The 24,681-nt window shown below is 49.8% G+C and overlaps 1 protein-coding gene across 2 annotated transcripts in view; it reads left to right on the forward strand.

Annotated features, from left to right (window-relative positions):
* RAB44 (RAB44, member RAS oncogene family) overlaps positions 1-24,681 on the forward strand; it is a 34,401-nt gene that overhangs the window by 8,467 nt on the left and 1,253 nt on the right. For both annotated transcript variants that reach the window (XM_063812937.1, XM_016955356.3), the window contains 11 exons: positions 7,413-7,524; positions 9,064-9,238; positions 10,860-11,006; positions 11,615-11,705; positions 12,080-12,175; positions 13,934-14,121; positions 14,720-16,320; positions 19,416-19,497; positions 21,136-21,250; positions 22,259-22,360; positions 24,224-24,300. In XM_063812937.1, the coding sequence (XP_063669007.1) occupies positions 7,413-7,524; positions 9,064-9,238; positions 10,860-11,006; positions 11,615-11,705; positions 12,080-12,175; positions 13,934-14,121; positions 14,720-16,320; positions 19,416-19,497; positions 21,136-21,250; positions 22,259-22,360; positions 24,224-24,300 (2,786 nt within the window). The remainder of the gene's footprint in view (positions 1-7,412; positions 7,525-9,063; positions 9,239-10,859; positions 11,007-11,614; positions 11,706-12,079; positions 12,176-13,933; positions 14,122-14,719; positions 16,321-19,415; positions 19,498-21,135; positions 21,251-22,258; positions 22,361-24,223; positions 24,301-24,681) is intronic.

The raw sequence follows: 24,681 nt of genomic DNA on the forward strand, positions 1-24,681 counted from the left end.
GAGTTGGTTACCCAACTTCTGTCCTAAGGCTAGAAAAGGAATCCCAAGATATTCTCTTCACCAGATGTCACTTGCATCACCTGTAAATTTAAATGGCTTCCTGTCTTCTTGAGGTCCCTGATTTTTCTAAGGTCCCTCTTCTGCCAGGAAGCAATCCCTGTGGTTCCAGGCCAGCTTCCTGGTAGGGTTTTGCAGGGAGTAGCTCCATGAGCATTCCTTATCGTAGGCTTGTCACACCTGATTAAATGAGGGCATCCCATAAAAAGACACTCCAGGTAAGGCCTTGATTGCACAATTGATTTATCCAATTATATCTTGATAAAAAAGGAGGACAGATTCTGTTGAACCTGTGCAAATAATTATATTGCCATAGAAAGTAAGGAGAGTCTGTAAAAGTAATTTTTTTTTTTTTTTGAGACAGGGTCTTGCTCTTTCACCTAGGCTGGAGTGCAGTGGTGTGACCTTGGCTCATTGCAACCTCCGCCTCCTGGGTTCAAGTGATCCCCTCGCCTCAGCCTCTTGAGTAGCTGGGACTACAGGCCTGCGCCACCATGCCCAGCTGATGTTTTGTATTTTTTATAGAGGCAGGGTTGCGGGTTTCTCCATGTTGCCCGGGCTTAAAATTATTGGTTTCTGAATTGTGAGGGGGTCAGTGAGATTCAGATACCACTTGAATTGTTGAATTTCAGTTTACAAAAGTATAATCTGGCAGGGCATGGTGGCTCACGCCTGTAATCTCAGCATTTCGGGAGGCTGAGGTGGGCAGATCACCTGAGATTAGGAGTTCCTGACTAGCCTGGCCAACATGGTGAAACCCCATCTCTACTAAAAATACAAAAATTAGCCAGGCATGGTGGCTATTTTCTGTATTCCTAGCTACTTGGGAGGCTGTAATGTGTGTCTGTAATCCTGGCTACTTGGGAGGCTGAGGCAGGAAAATCACTTCAACGTGGGAGGCAGAGGCTGCAGTAAGCCGAGATCAAGCCACTGCACTCCAGCCTGGGTGACAGCAGAGCGAGGCTCTGTCTCAAAAAAAAAAAAAAGTATAATCTACTAAACTGAGGGTTAGAGACAGCTCAGGAAGACCAGGAAAGAGCTTCCTTACAGATCTATTAAAGTAGAACAATAAAAAATAATATCAACTATATTGCCCACAAAGAGCCATAACTAGATTTCCTTTGGCTGTTCAATCAACACCATGTAATCAATTATTGTTCTGCCGGATCTTGGGTAAGCTGTCTGCTTTTGGACTCAAAAGAGTTGTAGGAATCCTCAGTCTACTAGCTCAGTCAAAAGGACATCCAGTGTCAGCTTGGAAGCCTACACCCAAGTGAAGCATAAATAGTTCATCGAACCTGGTACAGTCCTTTTTCTCTAGACTTTGAGTGTGTTTTTCTTTGTTGAAGATGCAGTCTGTGGCCTGCAGCTTATAGCAGAGGCTTCAGGCAGGCATTGGAAAGGAGAAACGTGTCCAGTAATGAGACTGAAAGGCTATGGTTATTTATTACACTACCTAATAATATCAGAACGGAGGACAGTGAAATTCTCTCCTGGGGTACAATGCACAACTATTTCATAATGGTTTGATCAGTTTTTCCCCTGAAGATAAAAACATACTGCCTGTAATACCAGGACTTTGGGAGGCTGAGGCAGGAGGATCACTTGAGCCCAGAAATTCAAGACCAGTCTGGACAATATGGCGAGATTCCATCCTATAAAATGGTTTTAAAAATTAGCCAGGTGTGGTGGTGTGCACCTGTAGTCCCAGCTACTTGGGAGGCTAAGGTGGGAGGATTGCTGGAGCCTGGGAGGTCAAGGCTGCAGTGAGCCATGATCACGCCACTGCACTCCAGCCTGGGAGGCAGAGTGAGACCCTGTCTCAAGAAAGAAAAAAAAAAAAGAACATATTATAAGTAGCAAAATCATTGAAAAATCTCCAGGGCCTTCCCATAAAGCATGCAATTTCTGAAATATTGATATTAATAGCATTTTACCTATGAAAATTTAGCCTAGGAAAGCCTGAACATCTCTTCTGATTTGATTGCTCTTCCCATGATGATCTTGTAATAGTGTTGAAGTATTTAAAACATATAGAGAAAGATATCTTAAAATTTTTATTGTATTTTTTTCTAAATTTAGGATCTGATCTTGGGAAGGCAAAATCAAAAGAACGGTTAGAGAAGATTTGGGCACTAGATTAAGACGTCATGGGAGACCAAGAAATATTACTTTGTTATCTATTTAATCAAAGTAATAATAAAATAAAATATTTTGAAATAAACATAGAAGAAGGTAATATGATTACAAGAGTAGATAGCTTTTTTATAAGGGAGATACCTTTGCTTTTTGTTTTTTAAAATAAGATATAATAAGTTCAAAACAAAGCAGAGGAAATGATTCTGGGGAGATAGGGAATCTCTGTTATCTGGGAGGCTTACACAGAAGCTAAACAGTAGCCTCTTTTTAACCCTTGCTAAGAGCTCTAAGACCAATTTATTATTTTAGTAGAGATAAAGACAAATTCTAGTTTTGCTTTAATAGAATATGTGGCCATAAAATTTTCATGAGTTTTTATTATTTATTTCTTTTTATTTATTTATTTTTATTTTTATTATTATTATTTGAGACAGTTTCACTCTTGTTGCCCAGGCTGGAGTGCAATGGCATGATCTTGGCTCACTGCAACCTCTGCCTCCTGGGTTCAAGCGATTCCCCTGCCTCAGCCCCCTGAGTAGCTGGGATTACAGGCGCCTGCCACCACCTCTGGCTATTTTTTTTATTTTTATTTTTAGTAGAGACGGGTTTCACTATGTTGACCAGGCTGGTCTTGAACTCCTAACCTCAGGTGATCCACCCGCCTCGGCCTCCCAAAGTGCTGGGATTACAGGCATGAGCCACTGTGCCAAGCCTATTTATTATCAATTTTTAAGCCCATTAAAACTGGGCCAAATTTGGCAAAATGTTAATACATTTCATAGCTTATTTTCAGACTCAGGCATTATAAATCAAGGCAAATAAAATTCTCTTTCAGTAAACTTTCTACGACATTCTATATCCATTCAAGTTTTGCCTTTTTATCCTTTTTCATGTTGTAGAATAACCAGACAATTTCACACAACAGTGCATCCCATTTTCCTTGCAGACAAAGTTTTGTTTGTCTGTCGCTATAGCTCCTAGTAAAGCCTCAAGCATCTGTAGTTAATTGAACTGTTGTTGTTGTTGTTGCCGTTGTTTTGAGACAGGGTCTTGCTCTGTTGTCCAGGCTGTAGTGCAGTGGCACAATCTCAGCTCACTGCAACCTCCGCCTTCTGGGTTCAAGCTATTCTCGTGCCTCAGCCACCCAATTAGCTGGAATTACAGACGCCCGCCACCATGCCAGGAGGATTTTTTCTGTTTTTAGTAGAGACAGGGTTTCACCATGTTGGCCAAGCTGGTCTCGAACTCCTGACCTCAAGTGATCCACCTGCCTAGGCCTCCCAAAGTGCTGGGATTACAGGTGTGAGCCACCATGCCCAGCCTGTATTAATTGCACTTTTAACCAGTGTAATTAACCTCTTTCACAGAAAGAACTAAGGGTAAATAATTGAGAACTGTCTTATACAAGCATTTTAGCAGACAAGCAAAGCTCACAAATACACATAAGCCAACTTTCTACAGCCTTGCATATCCCTAACACAACTTTTAAAAAAAGTGATCAAATATGCAATGCATAACAGAAAATTTATCATTTTAACTATTTTTAAATGTACCATTCAGTGGCATTAAGTACATTCACGATGTTGTACCACCATTTCCCCAGCCATCTCCAAAGCTTCTTTCATCTTGCCAAACTGAAATTCTGCACCCATTGAACAGTAACTCCCACACTTCCCTCTCCCCAACCCCTGGCTATCCCTAGTCTACTTTCTGTCTCTATAACTTTGATTACTCTAGATACCTCATAGAAATGGAATCATACAGTATTTGTCTTTTAGTTACTGGTGTATTTCACATAGCAGAATGTCCTCAAGGTTTATCTGTATCGTAGCATGTGTCCAAATGTTCTTTTTAAAGACCAAATGATATTCCGTTGTACATATACGTCACATTTTGTCTATCCTCTTATCTGTCAGTGAACACTTGGGTTGATTCTTTTGGTGATTATAAATAATGCTGCTATGAATATGGGCATACAAATATCTGGGTCTTTGCCGCTTTCTTTTGTACAACTTTTTTTTTTTTTTAATCGAGATGGAGTCTCACTCTGTCGTTCAGGCTGGAGTGCAGTGGCATGATCTTGGCTCACCGCAACCTCTGCCTCCTGGGATCAAGTGATTCTCCTGCCTCAGCCTCCTGAGTAGAGTAGCTGGGATTACAGGCATGCACCACCACGTGTGGCTAAGTTTTGTGTTTTTAGTAGGGACAGGGTTTCACCATGTTGGCTAGGCTGGTCTTGAACTCCTGACCTCAGGTGATCCACTCGCCTTGGTCTCCCAAAGTGCTAGGATTACAGGCGTGAGCCACCTCGCCCAGCCTGCACAACTTTTTAAAGCAGAAAAAAATGAATTCATTTAACATTACCTAAAGATATAGCTACTTTCCAGCATGTGAAAATAAGAAGTAAAAAATATATCAACTTAAAAATATGCCTAGCAATCAATGTTTCAGTATTAAATTTGTTTTAGAAATTATCCAGATAGCCAAAAATTACTTATTAATTGATGTACTTCAATATTAATTCAAAATTTTAAAGTTACCTAAGAATCTTGGAAACTGTGTTTAAGGTGACACACTGGAAGTTATAATTACTGTTGATACAAAATTTATTTGTTAGAGTAATTAATCAATTTAGTGGGGCACAAATTTACATGTTTATAATCTCAAACATATGTAAAGATAAAGTTGACTTATTTGATCTGAAAGTCGAAAAGAGAAGTATAGGAAATCTAGATTAACTCGTTTCTTCACAGAAAACAAATACAGACCTTATGAAAAACAGAATGTATACTTGAATTATACTTAACATAAAGCACAGAAAAGACAGATAGCTATATGTGTTTTGTCAAAACAATTATTAAACCAGTCTAATTTGTTCAAAGAATCATGTTAATTATATGGACCTGGCTCCTGAAAAATTTTCTGAGCTAGCGATTTCTAAGAAGAATTGTTTTAAGTCTAACTCATTTAAAGCATTCAAATTTCAGTTATTTTCTGTTATTTTTAGGAGAATTAGAGTTATATAATTACTTATTTGTCTCTATAAACCAATCAACACAGAACTCCTTTAAGAGACGTACACTAAGTTATTAATACCTTCCAGATGTACAAAAGTATTTCACACTGACATAAGAGTTAAAGACATTTCGGGCGTGGTGGTACATTCCTGTAATCCCAGCTACTCGGGAGGCTGAGGCAGGAGAATCACTGGAACCCAGGAAGTGGAGGTTGCAGTGAGCCAAGATTGCGCCACTGCATTCCAGCTTGAGTGACAGAGTAAGACTCCGTCTCAAAAAAAAAAAAAATAGTTAAAGGCCTGTCTATTACAGACATATAGATACACAGACACACAGAGAATGTCTTGCTTCATTTCTACAGTTCCAGCCACAGATCAAAAGTAAACACAGCAGGCTGGGCGTGGTGGCTCATGCCTGTAATCCCAGTACTTTGGGAGGCTGAGGCAGGTGGATCACCTGAGGTCAGGGGTTCGAGACCAGCTTGGCCAACATGGTGAAACCCCATCTCTACTAAAAATACAAAAACTAGCCAGGTGTGGTGGCAGGCACAGGTAATCCCAGCTACTCAAGAGGCTGAGGCAGGAGAATTAGTTGAACTCGGGAGGTGGAGGTTGCAGTGAGCCAAGATTGTGCCACTGCATTCCAGCCTGAATGACAGTAAACACAACAACATGAAACATGAAAACTCACCAATCCAGATCTCAAAGAGCTGTTCTCCTTCCCAGTCCCAGTGGATATGAAATTATTTTTCTTTGAGATACAGTCTCATTCTGTCGCCCAGGCTAGAGTGCAGTGGTGCGATCTCGGCTCACTGCAACCTCCTTCTCCCGATTTCAAGTGATTCCCCTGCTTCAGCCTCCTGAATAGCTGGGATTACAGGCGCCCACCACAATGCCCAGCTAGTTTTTGTATTTTTAGTAGAGACGGAGTTTCACCATGTTGGCCAGGCTGGTCTCGAACTCCTGACCTCAAGTGATTTGCCCGCCTCGGCCTCTCAAAGTGCTGGGATTACAGGTGTGAGCCACTGCACCCGGCCTGGAATTCTTAACTAATTTGAGATCACAAATAGAAAAACAAACAACAACAGCAACAACAAAACGATTAGCAAACCAGTTTTTCTGTTATTTTTCAACCAATAGGCATTAAGTCTCCATGATGCATCCCCCAGAGATCACCAAATAGGACATAAAGACCATCACTGGTTTAGACCAGACCATCACTGCTGCCACCAATGGGGAATAACTTATCAGTCATGTGCGGCCTCAGATAAAAACACGAAATTCACAAAAAGGAAAAAAAGTAACTAGAGAAACAGAGAATCAGCAAACTCAGAGTTCTATTATGCTTGGGGATTCCCTCTCTGAGAGCCAAAGTGTGTGGGCTTAAAGAGCCCATGACGTGCACTTGTGCAGCCATGCAGGCTACTTGATTCTGCCAGAGGAGCCCACTGGGCCATCTCCTAGACCTTAGTCCAAAACTTGTTATAATTTTCAAAAAGGTAAAATCATGACCTGTAGGCCATGATATATAAAATGAACTCTTATAGGAGATTTAACTCATTGACTTTTTTATTTTTATTTTTTTGAAACGGAGTTTCACTCTTGTCACCCAGGCTGGAGTGCAATGGCACCATCTTGGCTCACTGCAACTTCTGCCTCCTGGGTTCAAGTGATTCTCCTGCCTCAGTCTCCCAAGTAGCTGGGACTACAGCCGCTTGCCACCATGCCTGGCTAATTTTTGTATTTTTAGTAGAGACGGGGTTTCACTATGTTGTCCAGGCTGGTCTTGAACTCCTGGCCTCAGGTGATCCACCCACCTCGACCTCCCAAACTATTGGGATTACAGGCTTGAGCCACCGCGCCCGGCCTCAGATAATTTTTGGACACTGATCACCACATTCTGGGGAGGATTGGCTGCTGTCCTTTATCAAGTTCCTAAAGACATGGGACTTAGGACACGTACGTTTTGATTTTGGATGGAGAGAGTGAAAAGAGCTGGAGCCAGTTCAGGGCCCTGCTGGGAGGGCTGCCTTGGGTGGGGTTGGGAATGTCAAGCTTAGGCCCTGGGTCAGGTTACTGGAGGGACTCTGACATTGGGGTGAGGTGAGGCAGGGGTGGCTGAAGACAAACATCTCTCCATTTCGGAGGGTGAGAGCCTTCCCCAGTGGGAACACCTGCCCAACTTGCCCATTCCTTCCAGGTGGCCAAGTTCAGCTTCCTGGGCAGCAAGGAAGAGTCAGAGATGATCTTCGACTGGGTGGATGTGGAGCGGAAGGGACACCTGTCCCTTGAAGAATTCAGCTCTGGACTCAGTATGTCTGTCTTTGGAGGGCCTCTGGGCACCCAGGTGTTCCATGCAGTGTGCCCTGCATGGGGCTAGGCTGGGTCGTTAGAAAGGCAACCCTTTTCCCAGGGACTTTCACCCCCCATCCCCGGCTGCCACAGTGGTCCGGGGCCCTCCCCTGTGCATCCCCTCTGCCCCTCCAGGGAGGCCTCCGGGCTTGCTTTCTGTCTCCTATGTCTTCTCCCCAGTAAAAGGCTTCTCCTGAGCCAGAGGTCTTGACACCACAGATTTGTTTCCGCCTGAGGAGAGTAACATTGTGGCTTTGGTTAAGGGAATTCCATGGGCCAGGGAGCAGCAGAGGGTGATATCTAGGGGTGGGGGCTTTCCAGGTGCTGAGCCCCCACTGGGTAGGGCTGCCCCAGCACCTGCCTCTCTAGATGGGCTGACAAGACTTAGGGAGCCCATGGCCAGCAGGGCACAATCCTCCCGCTAATCCTCTCCCTGGGAAGACCTTCCAGCCCAGGCAATGGAAGGTGTGGTGTCCTCACAGAGCCCCTGCAAGACACAGATCAGCCTTCAGTGTCCACAAAGCCCCCCAGAGTTCTCAGGTCAGCTGAGTCTCCAAAAGCCTGGAGACCAGCAAAGAAGGGGGCCAGGAATCTGCATTTGCACTTGGGCCCACTCCAGGAGGAGGCTGCTCCAGTTCTGGCAATGGAGAAGCTGAGAGTGGGGAGGAGAACTCAGGGGCTGGGCAGGAGGAACTGCCGGTGGGGCGCAGAGGGAGCATTGCTGTCCACGCAGCCTTGGGGCCGTCTTCATTCCTGAATCGAATCATGCCCGCCACGCCAGGAACTTCCCAGTGCCTGTGGGACAAACTGGAAGCCCCTTCCTGGGGCCTGCAAGGCCTGCACCATCCAGACGCTGCCAACCTCTCTGGCTCACTCAGTGCCATTCACCTCGTCCATCTTGCTAGCCTGGCTCCTGCCTCAGGGCCCCTGCAGTGCTGTTCTCTTTGCCGGGGACACACTTCTCTGGAGTCCACATGGTTTGCTCCTTCTTGTAATTCGCATCTCAGTTCCAATGTCACCTCCTTAGGACACTGCTAGCCACCTCATCTAAGTCGATCCTCCCAGTCTCTCAGTGGAAATTACCCTGCATATTCCTTTGGCTCACTTAGCAAGTTGGCTTAAAATATATATATATATATTCTTTTGAACTCGCACTAGAATGTCAGCTCCATGTTAGGGATTTTGGTTAATTTTGTCATGTAGATGCTCAATACATATCCCTTGATTGACTGCATGAAGAATTTGCTCACCACCTTGGAGGTGTGGTGTGATTTCCAGCGAGTCTTTTGGCGTCTCTGGGCCTCAGGTACTCATCTGTAAAATGGGTACCTTAAATAGACTCCTAAGGTTGATATGAGAAATATGTGAATGTAGCCTTGTGTAAATGTGACTGGCACAGGTAGAATTACTTCCCTGAGGGCTGGACCAGGGCTGGGTGGGAGGCCAGGCGTCTGGGCCCAACAGCACTGTGCTCCCCTCTGTCCACTTCTGTCCCACAGAAAACATCTTTGGCTCCAGCCAGAGCCCCCACCGGCTCCGCAGAAGGAAGCCACTGCCCTCTAAGCGGGTATCTGCTACCACCAGCTTCCCAGCTCTGGAGGAGGCGGATGCTGAGGAGAAGGAGGCGTTCCTTGCCTTCATGGAGCAGCTGGGGACTGGACACTTACTTCCCAAGTAAGGCCAGGGCGGCATGTTCATGGGGAGAGGCTCTGCCAGCCACTGACGGCAGGGGCTTTCCTGGACACAGCAGGGGTCAAGGGGGCAGGCGCCAGGTAGAGCCAAGTGCAAATTCCGGCTTGGCCATTGGCTAGCTGTGTGACCACAGGGATGGCTTGACTTCTGACCTCTGTTTCCTGGGCTGCAGAATGAGCCTAAAAGTTGTTGTGGGGTTAAAACCACGTGCAGAGGATGCCTGCTCATGGGGAGTCCTTCCCACCCCCGCACCTCCCTGCCCTGTCCTGCCCTGTAGGGTCACTCTCCAGGAGGACTAGCGATTGGGCTCAGCTTCCCAAGGCACTTGAATTCTTAAAACCATGGGGATCCCTGCAGGTGCCTTTCTTCACTCATTGAGGGTTCCTGGAGTTGGGGGCGATTTCAGGCATTTTGTGCCCTGGGTTGAACGGGTTTGGAGACAGAAGTGCATTTCCTCCCATCCATCTCAGGCTCTAGGTGTCAGGGGTTTGCCTTTGCTTAGAGAAAGGGAGCCCTGGCCGGGCACGGTGGCTCATGCCTGTAATCCCAGCACTTTGGGAGGCTGAGGCGGGTGGATCACCTGAGGTCAGGGGTTCCAGACCAGCCTGGCCAACATGATGAAACCCCATCTCTACTAAAAATACAAAAATTAGCCGGGCGTGGTGGCACATGCCTGTACTCCCAGCTACTCAGGAGGCTGAGGCAGGAGAATTGCTTGAACCTGGGAGGCGGATGTTGCAGTGAGCTGAGATCGCGCCACTGCACTCCAGCCTGGGTGACAGAGCAAGACTCTGTCTTAAAAAAAAAAAAAAAAAAAAGAGAGAGAGAGAAAGGGAGCCCTGCCTGCTAACGTCCCCTCCTAGGACCCCCTGGGTCTGTTAGAACCAGTGAGGGAATTGCCCTCACCCACTGGCCCAGGTTTGCTTGCCCCACCCGTGGGGTTCTGTGAGGACAAGATTCCTCACGCTTGGCTCCTGGAGGGTGGGGCCAGGTGTTGTGAGGCAGGCAGGGTAGGACTTAGGGTGTAGACTGGTGGGGCAAGGGGGTGGGGAGCCTTGTATTCACTTGGCAGCTTGGCCTAGGCTCAGCCCTCTGGCATCCGTCCTCATGACTTAATTAAATCCATGTGAAAGCAGCCTTTATTGGGCACCAACCGTGTAGCAGGCCCTGAGCTGGTGCTTTCATCAGGCGTTTCTCATTCCCCAGTGACCTTGCTTGGCAGGTATCAGCCCCCACCCCATTTTACAAATGAGCCCAGAGAGGGCTTGGGACTTGCTGGAGGTCACACAGCCTCAGAGTGAGAGAAGAGAGAGGGCAGATGGAAGCTCTGGGCCATCAGGCTCCCAAATCCCCCCATCCCACTATTATGGAATCATAGAGAGACACAGTGTGGCAGGGGTTCGAGAAGGGAGAGGGCACGTCTGGGAATGGTTCCTGGAGGAGGTGGCATTTTAGTTGCATCTTGTAGGGTGTCAATAGATTTGGCCCAGGTGCCAAAGTCTCTTGGAGCGCTGCAGTGAAAACTGAGGAGTGGGGCTCCCCTTGCTTCTCCATCCCACCTCGTGTCTGACCCTCCCATCTCTGGCTGTCTTCCCCTCCCCAGGCAGACGGAAATCTGGCAACTGTGGGGGCAGCTGCGGCAGGAGGAGCCCCAGCTGGCAGGCAACCTGGCAGGCTTTCTGGCCAAGATGACCAGCCGCCTGCAGGAGGCCCAGGCGGACAAGGAGGCCCTGGAGCTGACCCTGAGGAAGTGAGTGGGGGGCCTGGCTGGGTGTCTGATATGAAGTAGGTGCTCTTCACATTCCAGTGGAATCTGGTTGAATTTCCCCAGCTCCTCCTGCAGCTGGGCCTGTGAGCTGGATAGGGCAGAGCTGCGCTGGAGGAAGAGGTGGCTCAGGGGACCGGGTGGGGAGGACAGAGTTGGTAATGGCAGGAGTGGGAAGGGCAGGGTGTGTCTTGGTACAGGACCCACTGTGACGCCCAACTCCAGGGGGCCTGCTCCCGTAGACTGTAATGCATGTAGTGACCCTGGAGTTGGGTTATAAGGGCAGGAGGATGGTGAAAGAGGGAGTGGGGACTGAGTGATGGGGTGATGGGGACAATGAGACCCTGGCCAGGGGAACTGGTGACGGTTACAAGGGTCGGCATGGTAGGATCAGCAGGACCAATGTCGAAGTTGTATGGGTCAGGGGGTTGTTACTGGGATGGCTGTTCTCAGGGTGACAGAGGTCAGTGACTGCTGGCAGAGTGAGGAAAGCAATAGGATGGATTCCAAACCCAAGCCCAGACTGCCCCTGCCAGCAGCAGGCTCCCAGAGGTGCTGATGGGCTGCCTGGCCCCAATTCCTGCTCCTCCCAGGCGTGACTCTGACCACCACCGCGAGGTCCAGCAGCTCTATGAGGAGATGGAGCAGCAGATCCGCCAGGAGAAGCAGCAGCTGCAGGCTGAGGTGGGCTCCCGCTGGCAGCCTGCCTCCTTCCCACTGCCCGGGACACCTCTGCTGGCTAAGGAGTGGGGCCAGTGACTGGCCAGGGTGGGGAGCAGGAGGCTGCTGTAGTGAATCCTCTCCCTGTCCTGAGCAGCTGGTGTTCCCCAGAGAGAAGAGGTGGGGAGTGTCGAGCCTGGGCCCCCTTCCCATCTCTGCCAAGTCTCCTTGTTGCCACAATCTAGGCTGGAACTGGAGGAGTTGTCCTGAGAACCCTCCCTGCTGGGGCATCCTGGCCTAGGCACCTCAGGTGGTGGAGGTGGAGTGTGAGAAGGGCTGGCCTGCCTGGCTAGCTCTTAGAGTCTGCAGGGTGAGGGCTGAATCTACTTACTCCACAGAGCGACTCTCGGGGCCTGGCCCTCACCTCCCAGATGCAGGACGTCCTAGAGGCCAAGGAGCGCGAGGTGCAGCGACTAGCTGAGGGCCAGAGGGAGGTGAGTGACAGGGTTTCCCAGAAACCCACTTCCGAACAGGTTTTTAATATCTATGAGCCTCAGTTTCCTATCAGAGACATGGAAATCAGAACTCCTGCCTTAGAAGGTACTGTGATGATTAGAGATACTACATGTGAGGGCCTGAGACAGTGCCTGGCACATAGTAGGTGCTTTGTGCCTCAGTTGTTCCATCTCTGAAACTGACCTAGCTTCCTGCTTAGGGTCAGGTTACTTGCTGGTGCCCGGACACTGCAGGTCTTATAGCCTGTAGTCACTTCCAGGTGGCACTGTGGTTGAGTGTTTGGGTCTGAGACCCTGCCCCATTTTTTTTCTTGACACGGAATCATGCTGTCACCCTGGCTGGAGTGCAGTGGCGCAATCTGGGCTCACTGCAAGCTCCGCCTCCCAGGTTCACACCATTCTCCTGCCTCAGCCTCCCGGGTAGCTGGGACTACAGGCGCCCATCACTGCGCCCAGCTAATTTTTTGTATTTTTAGTAGAGATGGGGTTTCACCGTGGTCTCAATCTCCTGATCTTGTGATCAGCGCCCCATTATCTCTTCCTTCCTCAACTTGAAGACCACTGACCTTGGTAAAATTGTGCTCTGCTGTAACCAGGACAAGAAGCATCCCTTCAGCCCGGGACAAGATTCCTCGAGCTGTCCTCACCATGGCCTGGGCTGGCCCTGTTACCAGGTTGATTTCCCAGGTGCCTCTGCTGCTGCTCCTTGGAAATCGAGGCAGGCCCCTCCTGCCAAGTGAAGAGATAGGGCTTTACACATGGGGCCATTTCGTCCTGTCCCCTGTGGACGTGAAGCTTCTCCCCTCCAACCATTTATTCCTTCACCCCACAGCTACTTATCCAGCACCAACTATGTGCCAGACACTGTTCCAGGTCCTGAGGATCATGACAGACGCAAACCTCTGCCCACAGAGTTACCATCTAGTCAGGGAGACAGGTGACATACATAACATAGGAAATGGTGATCAGTGCTAAGGAGAATAAAGTAAAACAGGGAAGGGGGATAGAAGAGTCGTGGGAGTTGAAATCGTAGTCAAAGTAAGTTGAGAAGGGAGTCAAGGAAGGCCTGACTGAGATGATGACATTGGAGTGAAGACCTGGAGAAGTGTGATATGCAGGGGAAGGGCATCCAGGCAGAGGGAACAGCAGGTGTGAAGGCCCTGAGCGGGCATGAGCTGTGGAAGTTCACGGAACAGTAAGCAGAGCTGTGGACTGGAACAGACTGAGGCAACAGCCATAGGAAAGGAGGTGAGGGTCATGAGGGGAGGTGAGGAGGCTGCAGGAGACTGTGCAGTGTCCCGGAGGCCATTGCAAGAGCTTTGCCTTTCCCTGCACTTGGCCAAGCAATGCTCCCTCTCTGGGTCATGAGATTTGCTGTTGGATCAGGAGCCCCCTGTAGACCAGACGGGCTCAGGGGCCAGCAGCCACTGTAGGGCGCTGAGTAGAGGAGGGTGGGATTTGGTTTGGGTGTGGGGCCTTTGTGGCGCTGGTGGTTTTTGTTTCTCACACAGTCTCCCTGCCCTCCCCACCCTAGGATTTCCAGTGCCCCTCCTAGATAGGAGCTAATGGAGCTAGTTAGGCCAAGGAGGGATAACCGCCCACTCCTACTCTGATTTAAGCTGGGTCTCCAGGAGCCTGGACAGGGGGTGGGGGTCTGTGTCCCACAATGGCCTTGGGAGGCTTTTTGCGCCCTGGAGGGCATCTGGGCTTCTCTCCGCCTCACCCTCCACCCTGCAGCTGGAGGCCCAGCTCTCCCACCTCAGGAGCACACATCAGGAGGCTGCCTCAGAGAACCAGCAGCTGCAGGAGGCCAAGCGTGACCTGGCTGGGCGGCTGGAGGAGGTGCGGGGGCAGCTGCAGGTGACCAGGGGGCGCCTGGATGCCGCCAGGGGCCGGGTGTCCTGGCAGGTGGAGGAGAAACTGAGGCAAGTGGCTGCTATCCCTGGACTGGGGTGGACTCTAAGGGCCTCCTGGAACCAGTGGGGAACTCTGAGTTCTCTAAGGATCTAGCTAGCACACAGTGCACACATAGACTCCTTCCTTAAACCCCACCCTCTGCCAAGCTGGAACTATCACAACCATTTCTCAGATGAGGAAACTGGGGCACAAAAAAGGGAAACACCTGTGCCCAAGACCACATGGCTAGAAGTAAAACATGCACATGTGTGCATGTACGTGTACACACACACACACACACACACACACACACATGTCCTAGTGCAGTGCTAGATCCCTAGCAGGCACTCACTCTACTTGTTATAGCTCAGAGAAGTGGGACGGGCCAGAATGATCAAGGAAGGCTTCCTGGAGGAGGTGAGGCTTCATGTGGGTCTTGAGGATGGACAGGATTGGATGAGGAGGAGGAATGGGGAGCACATACCAGGTGAGAAAGATTGCCTGAGCAAGGACTGGGAGGAGACCTGGCCATGGAGAGAGCAAGGGATGGTGAGGGCTGCAGGTGGGATGGGTGTGACACCACCTACCTGCCCCTCCCCGATCTTTGCTTCCCTGCTTCATTTCCAGTTTTCCTGGAGCGGGTGAGAAGACCCCAGACCCTCAGGCTGCCTCCCCTGAGGAGGCCGCCTCCCCTGAGGAGGCCCCCCTGCCTGGGCTATTTGGGGACAACGATGACTGGGACCAGCTCCTGAGCAACTTTGGCAGCCCTCCGCACGGAGCCCTGCAGCTCTGCTGGAGCCCGCCCCCGACCCCAAGAGCCACCTCAGGCCCCCAGACACCCCGTGTGGTCAGGCAGATCTCCATCTCGGAGCCACAGGCTTTTCTATTTGGTCAGGAGCCATCTTCAGATCCAGATGGGGCTCCAAGGACCCCGCCTGGGGTGACTTTCAGCGCCAAGGACAATAAAGGAGTGGACCCAGATGAGCAGGACATTAGAGCAGAGCAGCCTGTTGAACCGCACGACCCGGACCCCAACCAGGAGCCAGGGTCCACACCCGAGGGCCGCCTCCTCTGGGGTCTCTCAGGAAGCCTGGTGGCACCTGCATTCAAAGTGCTCATTCCTTTGGAGGATGGGCCCCCTCCCCCTGCGAACTCTCCCCCTCCCCAGGCCCCAGCTGGGTCCAGCAAACAGATCCAGGCCTCAGACCCAGATGACAAGGGCCCTGGGTCTTGGGCTCCTCCCAGCGGGGCTCAGCCTGGGGCTGGAGCAGGACCCCGGGAACCCACACAAACCCCTCCCACCATGACTGAGCGGGAAACCCAGCCCGGACCCTCACCCACAACTGCCCTCACAGGAGTGGGCCCAGCCAAGCCGCCCAGGCAGAGAGATGCCCTCCAGCAGGACCTGCATGCCACTGGCTCTGAGCCAAGACTGGGGACCCAGAGGGCTAGAGCCCTCACCCTGGGGCCAGCTGAGCCCTTCCAGAGCCTGGAATTTGTGGGTCCGGTGCCCACAGAGAGGCTGGAGCAGGGCCAGGCGGGTCCAGCGGTGCAGGAGGGCCTTCCTGAGGGGCTAAGAGAAGCTCATGGCCAGGTCCTTGGGCTGGGTGAGCTGCCTGCCTTCCCCCACCAGGGGCTGGAAGAGGAACCCAGGTCTGAGGAAGGAAAACAAGAGGGCCGAGGTGGGCAGGACCTCAGTTCAGAGCAGTCAGAGCAGTCGGTTGAGGCTCACGGCCTAGAAACTGCGCATTCGGAACTCCCCCAGCAAGACTCTCTGCTTGTTTCTCTCCCATCTGCCACACCACAGGCTCAGGTGGAAGCAGAAGGCCCCACTCCTGGAAAATCGGCACCTCCAAGGGGCTCTCCTCCCGGGGGCGCTCAGCCTGGGGCTGGAGCAGGACCCCAGGAACCTACGCAAACCCCTCCCACCATGGCTGAGCAGGAAGCCCAACCCAGGCCATCCCTCACGACTGCTCACGCAGAAGAACAAGGCCCCCCTCACTCCAGGGAACCAAGGGCAGAGAGCAGGCTTGAAGATCCAGGAATGGACTCCAGGGAAGCTGGGCTGACCCCATCCCTGGGAGACCCCATGGCTGAAGGGGGACCCCAGGCCAACCCTGATTACCTCTTCCATGTCATCTTTCTGGGAGACTCCAACGTGGGCAAAACATCCTTCCTGCACCTGCTGCACCAGAATTCCTTCGCCACCGGATTGACAGCTACCGTGGGTAAGGGCATTGGGGAGGGCGGCAGGGAGCAAGGAGAGACGCAGGGGCCAGGGCCAACGAGTGGGAGCGGGCCCAGACCAAGCCCTCCCTGAGGAAGCTGCAGGTTCTGCCCTGGCCACGGGCCCTGCATTAGACATTGTTTTATATGGGCATAACCTTACTATTTCACTAATCGTCTCTAATTACAGGTAATTTGCTTTTTCTGCATTGATCTGATTAGCTTATAATGTGCCACATCAACAATGCACCCTGCAATTTAGGTGCCTGCGAGAGTTGATGGTGAAAACAAGCAAGTATCCACTCATGTGGCCCATGGGCAGGCCAGAGCAGAGTCTGTGCTGGTTGGATTTGCTCATGACTAGCTCCAGGCTGGGCAGCCATGGTCTGGCAAGAAGTCACCTTGGGCAAGTTGGATATTTTACACAGAATGTATTTGTAGAGTGTGGTAAATTAGGAACCCAGGTGCCTGAGTTCAAATCTTAGCCCTGCCACTTATTGGGGTCTGAATTTGGACAAATTATTTAACCCTTTTGAACCCCCAAATCCTCATCTGCATAATAGGGACAACAGTAGTGCTGCCTTCCTAGAGTGGTTGAGGACTAGTTAATATGTCAAGATCTTAGAATCATAACTGACATGTAGTGAGTACTCCGTAAGTATTAGTTATTATGGTTGTTATTATAAGTAAATATTTGATCATGTCTAACTCAGTGGCTCCTGCAAGAAATGGCCGAAAGCAGAGAGCCTTCCCTCCCTAAAAGTATCAGGATATGTGGCCACTGAACCCTGTACAGAGCTACAGAAAAGCAAACCCAGCCGGGCACGGTGGCTCACGCCTGTAATCCCAACACTTTGGAAGGCTGAGGCGGGCGGATCACAAGATCAGGAGACCGAGACCATCCTGGCTAACGCAGTGAAACCCTGTCTTTACTAAAAATACAAAAAATTAGCCGGGCGTGGTGGCGGTTGCTTGTAGTCCCAGCTACTCGGGAGGCTGAGGCAGGAGAATGGCGTGAACCCAGGAGGCGGAGCTTGCAGTGAGCCGAGATCGCACCACTGCACTCCAGCCTGGGCGACAGAGCAAGATTCTGTCTCCAAAAAAAAAAAAAAAAAAAAAGCAAACCCGAGGGAATGGAGGGGAGACCCACCTAGGGACAAAGAAGTCACGCCTGTCTTTGTATTAGACTGGGGCACATGCCGACTGGGGATCAGTGCCAGACCAGTCGGTAAATGACAGCCCCCCACAAGAGAGGCCTGGGGCAGGTTCTCAAACTTTTCTTGCCCAAGAAGCCTCACCTGGGAGCTAGTTAGAAATGCAGTTCCCTTGGGAAGAGGAAACCTATAGCAGGCTGGCCTGATGTTGAGTGGGGTCACAGGTTCTACAACACTACCATTATTTTATTTATTTATTTATTTATTTATTTATTTATTTATTGAGATGGAGTCTCACCGTGTCACCCAGGCTCCAGTGCAGTGGCACGATTTCTGCTTACTGCAACCTCTGCTTCCTGGGTTCAAGTGATTCTCCTGCCTCAGCCTCCCAAGTAGCTGAGACTACAGGTGTGTGCCACTTCACCTGGCTTATTTTTGTACTTTTAGTAGAGATGAAGTTTCACCACGTTGGCCAGGCTGGTGACCTCAGGTGATCTGCCCACCTCAGCCTCCCAAAGTGCTGGGATTACAGGCGTAAGCCACTGTGCCTGGCCAAGGCTACCATTATTAGTCACCTAAGCTACTGTTTACTGACCACCTCCCATGCACTAGGCATCTTCCATACATGTCTTATTCCTTACAACAGCCTTCCTTAGAATGGAGCCTCCTCCTTTATTATGTGGTAAGAAGTTCTCACAAAATTCAATCAAGAAAAACACAAGCTGCATAATCGTGAAACCAACCAACCAACCAACCAACCAACCAACCAACCAACCAACCAGGCAAGCCGGCATGCACTGCTAGCCTGCTGGGAGTACCTGAGATCCAAGTGCTTGGTCCAGATCTGTCCCAATCCCAAGCTATGGTTTGCTGCCCCCCGGTGGCTATCGTCTTTTCTGGTTTAAATACCACAGGAAATGATCCTGCCTTCATAGGTCAATATTTCCCTACCTAGTGTCACCTTCCCTCCATTCCTGCCCCCCCATCTCACAAAATAAGAATTCTACCCTGCCTGCATTTGAGGACGGGACCAGATAGAGAATCAGAGCCAACGGAGTTATATTTGAATGTACATTTTCCATATCTATCCCCATTTTACAGATGAGGAAAGCAGAGAATTCAAGACCTGGTTCAGTTTCTTGCCCTAGCTGGGCCCCCAAAGTTAAGGCCACCTACCTTAAAAGCCCTGCCTCTACACCAGAAGTTTTATCCTCTTTTCAGTTCAGAATTGCATGCTCTCTGGGTCACTTAAAACAGCATTTTTTTTTTTGAGATGGAGTTTCACTCTCGTTGCCCAGGCAACAAGATCGTGCAGCTGCGCGATCTCGGCTCATTGTAACCTCCGCCTCCCGGGTTCAAGTGATTCTCTTGCCTCAGCCTCCTGAGTAGCTGGGATTACAGGCATGTGTCACCACGCCTTTTAAAACAGCATTTTAATCCTCCAACCACTCTGCAGTGTAGGTCTTTCTAATTTGCCACTTTGCAGACAAGGAAGAGAGGCTCACAGAGGTGAAGTGACTTGCCTGAGGTCCTGTAACCAGTGTAACAGTTGCCTGAAGCCAGCATTCCTTCTGCCCCTCTGGGCTGCTTGTCTCCCCTGCTGTCTCGTTAAGAGGGGAAAGTGCATGCAATAATTAGGGAATGGAACAAAGAGTACCGTAAAAATAAAATAATGAAACTTATATTCTGGGTGACCTAAGGAATGAACATCGTAGACAAGGTGCCCTGTGTTGGCACAACTTGCGGCAGGGAGGTCTGGGAAGGCTTCTTGGAGGAAGTGGGTTCTCGAGGATGGATGGGATGCAGAGCCGAGGGGAAGCCCGGCAGCCAAGGGCTCCATCGCACCTCAGCTGGTACAGCGGACAGGTGTATACTGGGGTAGGCCTTGGCTAGGAGTCCTGGATGGTAACTTAGTAGGCTTCACCCCTCTCTATGTGTCCTAGGAGTAGATTTTCGGGTCAAAACCTTGCTGGTGGACAACAAGTGCTTTGTGCTGCAGCTCTGGGACACGGCTGGCCAAGAGAGGTAACAGGCACTGTATATCAGTGGTGTCAGGAACCTAGGCTGAGCGTAGGGGTGCAGAGGGACAGGGAGCAGCCCTAATAACACAGGCAGGAGGCAACTGCCCCCCAAGGATTCAGGAGGTCAGGGAAGGAGAGATGAGTCAAGCCCAAGGCAGGGGAGAGAGGGCAGCAGAGCCAGAGGTCCCTCAGCCTGGCAGGGCATATATTAGGGCTGTCCCAACATGGTCATTAGGGGACAGCCACCCAATCACCTGTCCTTCTAAAAATGCTGGTCTTCTACTTTCAACCTAGGCAGTAGTGATCAAAAATTTTTTTTTCTTCTTGAGATGGAGTCTCGCTGTATTGCTCAGGCTGGAGTACAGTGGCGTGATCTGGGCTCACCGCAACCTCCACTTACTGGGTTCAAGCGATTCTCCTGCTTCAGCCTCCTGAGTAGCTGGGACTACAGGTGCCCACCACCACATCCAGCTAATTTTTGTATTTTTAGTAGAGATGGGGTTTCATCACATTGGCCAGGCTGGTCTCGAACTCCTGACCTCATGATCTACCTGCCTTGGCCTCCCAAAGTGCTGGGATTACAGGCATGAGCCACGGCACCTGGCAGTGATAAAAACTTAAAAGGCATATCTTATTTGATTCTGCAGTTCCACTTCTAGAAATTCATTCTATAAATAGACTCATATGACTATAATAACAAAGGGACCAGGACCATTCATAGTATTATCACTTGTGTTATGAAACATAGGAAACAACCTAAATGTCCATAATAGGGGACCAGTTAAATAAAGGAGGGTCAATCTACCCAATATAACACCATAAAGCCACATAAAGACTGAGGACTCTCTTTATGTACTAATAGGGATTTTTTTTTTTTTTTTTTTGAGACAGAGTCTTGCTCTGTCACCCAGGCTGGAGTGCGGTGGCGTGATCTCAGCTCACTGCAATCTCTACCTCCAGGGCTTAAGTGATTCTTGTGCCTCAGCCTCCTGAGGAGCTGGGACTACAGACACATACAACCACATCCAGCTAATTTTTGTATGTTTAGTAGACACAGGGTTTCACCATGTTGGCCAGGCCGATCTGGAACTCCTGACTGCAAGTGATCCTCCTGCCTCAGCCTCCCAAAGTGCTGGGATTACAGGCGTGAGCCACCGTGCCCAGCCCGATAGGGAAATTTCTCCAAGACATCCTGTTAACTGGAAAAAAACAAAATGCAGAACACTGAATATTAATGAGTATGATGAATGTTTTACACTGTATTTGTATAAAATAGAGGGGGAAAGATGTATGTGTATGGGTGTATATATGTGTGTGTATATATATGTATATACATAAAATGCCTCTGGAAAAATATTTAAGAAACTGATAACCCTGGTTGCCTCTGGGGAGGGGGACTGGGTGGCTCCAGGATGGGGCAGAAGGAAGGAGACTTTTCATTGAGTTCTCCTTGAGACCTTTTGAAATTTGAGCCATGAGAACTGTTACCTAGTCAACAATAACTACACTGTACGAAGGAAAGCATACGGACATGCTCTGTGGGAAGCAATTAGAAGTAGGATAGGTTACTTCTCCCACTTTGCAGAGGCCAGGGCCTGGGGTCTGGATGCCTGGTGTGGCCTCATGCAGACTCTCTGGGCAGGTACCACAGTATGACGCGACAGCTGCTCCGCAAGGCTGACGGGGTGGTGCTCATGTACGACATCACCTCCCAGGAGAGCTTTGCCCACGTGCGCTACTGGCTAGACTGTCTCCAGGTGAGCAGATGGCTGCTGGGGTTGGCCCCAGTCCCTCCAGTCAAGAGGGACCTTATATCCTGCCCACTCCCTCTTTTCTCCCAGGATTACAAATGACATGACAGACATATGGGTGACACCACCCACTGAGGGTATGTGGTTGGATGAGCTGGGAATGCAGTAGTACAAAGAAACCACAACCACATAGTACAGCCTTCAAACCAAACTACTTCCTTTATCCTGTGAACATTCTCTTCCTACATATGGCAGCTGTTTGTAATGTCTTCTTCTTACACTTGAGGCTAATGTAGTTCTTGTGCCATTCCACGTGGTAATTCCTCTGTTCACACATCTCTAGTTTTTCCCCTGCTTACTTCCTCAAAGCATATATACTGAAATTCTGCAGTGTGTACTAGCACAGCAGAGGGGTGTGAAGTTAGCCATGTTGCCTTCTCTCTGGAAGTTTCTAGTTTAGCAAAAGAAGCAGGATAAGGTAATGTGTGAAGAGGGGAGCTGAGCACTGGGGTCTGACAGGACCTAGATTTGAATCCCACCCACCCGAACTCTGTGACTTTGGACAAGTGAATTGAGTTCTCTGAACTTCAATTTCTGGAATTCTCTCATAGGGGAGTTGTGAGAATTAATTGATAGAATTGCTTTCAGCACAGCACCTGGTGTATAGCAATCACTCACTAATCAGAAATTATTATTATTATTCATGAGACAATTGGGAAAATGTATAATCAAGTGCTGGACTGTTCAGAACAGGCAGGAAGAGAGGACATGGGCAGGAACAACCCAGGAAGGCTTCCTGGGGGAGGTGTTCTTAAGGTTGGCCTTGGAAAATAAGTGAGATGTTTATCAGCAGAGAGGAAGGATGGGGGAAAGGGTCCAGGTGAGAAGGTTATGGAGTGCATGTGGCCTGGGAGGGGGAACATACGGGGGACACAGTTCAGCTTCTAGGAAGGCAAATGTGCCAGGAGCCTGGCACACAGTGGGTGTGGCTGACAGAACATGTTCTGTGCGCAGGATGCAGGGTCGGATGGGGTGGTCATACTTCTCCTGGGAAACAAGATGGACTGTGAGGAGGAACGGCAAGTGTCCGTGGAAGCTGGGCAGCAACTGGCCCAGGTAAGCACTTGGGCATCAGCCCATCTCTGTGCGTGGACTGGGCAGACACCTCCCTGGCAGGTGGTGGATAGGCATCACCTGACCTGGGCAGCCGAGAAGAACCCATGGCCCATTCCTGCCCCTGCCCCAACCAAAGCCCTGTTGAGAGTGGACAGCAGCCTAGCCGCCTCTGCCTCCCACACAGCCCTGGCCTCTGGAGATGCGCTTTAAGCCCAAACCCAAGGCTGGAGTGGCGGGCATGACACTGAACCTCACTGTTGAATTAGTACATTCCCACACCATGTCCCCACCTACATAAGAAATAGCTTCAGAGTAAAAAGGTTTTAAAAGCTTTGCTTAAAATTCCCAATCAAATTTTAATTTTATCTCTGGTCTCTAATTAACGTGCTGCCTTCTAAGTTCTCCTATTTTAAGACTCAAATTCTCCCTTGGGATGATTACATCAAAAGCCCCACTGCCAGACAGTGAATATTATCTATTCATGAATGGCATTTAACCACATTCCAGAAAATCTGGAGAGTAATAAAAATAGAGGGAAAAATCACTCCTCGCCCCACCTCTCACACAACCCCTCTTGGCATCTTCCTACTGTATTTCCTTCCTGTTTCTCTTCCCACTTCCCATAAATTGTGAGGTCATCATTGTGGCTCCTGCTGAAAGGGAATTTTCTTTCTTTCTTTCTTTCTTTTTTGAGATGGAATCTTGCTCTGTCACCCAGGCTGGAGTGCAGTGGCACGATCTCGGCTCACTGCAACCTCCGACTCCCGGGTTCAAGCGATTCTCCCACCTCAGCCTCCTTAGTAGCTGGGATTACAGGCTTGTGCCACCACGCCCGGCTAATTTTTGTATTTTTAGTAGAGACGGGGTTTCACCATGTTGGCCAGGCTGATCTGGAACTCCTGACCTCAAGGGATCTGCCTGCCTCGGGCTCCCAAAGTGCTGGGATTACAGGCGTGAGCCACCATGCTCGGCCTTTTTCTTAAAAGCAGTAACTCATCCCTTTGACATAGTAATTTATCCTCTAGCAATTTATCATAAGGGAAGACTCAGAAGTAATAATCCCTAAAGGAACACCTAATGGATACCCATGTATAACGTACAATCGAACAGGTTTATATGAGGGTTTTCAAATATTATTTATAAGAACAAACATTTGGCAGCAATTGGTGGTTAAACTGTGGATGTTCATGTGAGAGGTTAGTATTTGCCATTAAGAATCCTGTCTTGGAAAAATATTTAAGGGTGTGGGGGAAATGCTTACAATATAATAGAAAATCATATAAGCAGCTACAAATCTAGATATAGGTTAGGTTGAAACATATGAAATTGCTGATATTTGACTGGGGCTTGCCAAAAACAGCAATTTCGTATGGTTTAACCTAACTGTACAGGACATTTAGCCCCCGCCCCGTAAAAGGGTCATATAAAACAGAATGGCAATATCTACCCAAACACTAACAGCAGTGGTTTAGATATTGAGCTGGTACTGTCTTATACTATATCTTCCAATATTCCCCCAATGAAATATTTCTGAAATTAAAAAACATAACTAACATTTATAAAATGTCTCCAGAGGCATTTCTCCAAGTTGGGATGCAGGCTTCCCATGCCACTCCGAAGGCTGTGAAATGTCTCTTCAATGCATTCCTTGACACCTTGGCCAGCCGGGGTGAAGGGACAGTGGGCAAAGGGCTCCAGCCAGGGACCATGGCCCACGCCGAGATGGGGCTGTCTTGCTCGCCACTGAGGTCAGCTTAGGGATGCATTGGGACTCTGATGGCCGGGACTTTAGTGGCGGGGTATGGCCTGGCCTTTCAGCTGTCTCTCCCAAGGCACATATGTCCCTCCCTGTCTGGCCTGCAGGAACTGGGGGTCTATTTTGGGGAGTGCAGTGCCGCCTTGGGTCACAACATCCTGGAGCCTGTAGTAAACCTGGCCAGGTAAGTGCTGCCAGCCCCCCGCCGCCCCCACCCCCCCTTGCAGAATCCTCTGGGACAGCTCCGGCCCCACTCTTGACTCCCAGGTGGGACAGGAAGGCCCATTCTGAGGAAATGGGTCAGGGAAGCACCTAGTTAAAGACCTGGGCTCACCAGTCTGAGGGGAGAGAGAGCCCTGCACTGAGAGTCTCCTGACTCCAGCTCTGCCCTTCCCATTCGCTGAATCACTCCCCACAGGCACTTAGGCTCTCTGAGCCTCAGTTTTTTCATTTGCAAAGAGGGCTGAGAAAAGGAGTGTCTCTCTTCTGCTCCCAAACTTCCAGTAGCTTCCATTAAAATCCAAATGCTTTGCAATGGCCTGCAGCATCTCTAGTGCCATCTCCC

Source organism: Pan troglodytes, chromosome 5 (assembly GCF_028858775.2).
Source record: "Pan troglodytes isolate AG18354 chromosome 5, NHGRI_mPanTro3-v2.0_pri, whole genome shotgun sequence".
In the NCBI taxonomy this organism is placed as follows: Eukaryota; Metazoa; Chordata; class Mammalia; order Primates; family Hominidae; genus Pan; species Pan troglodytes.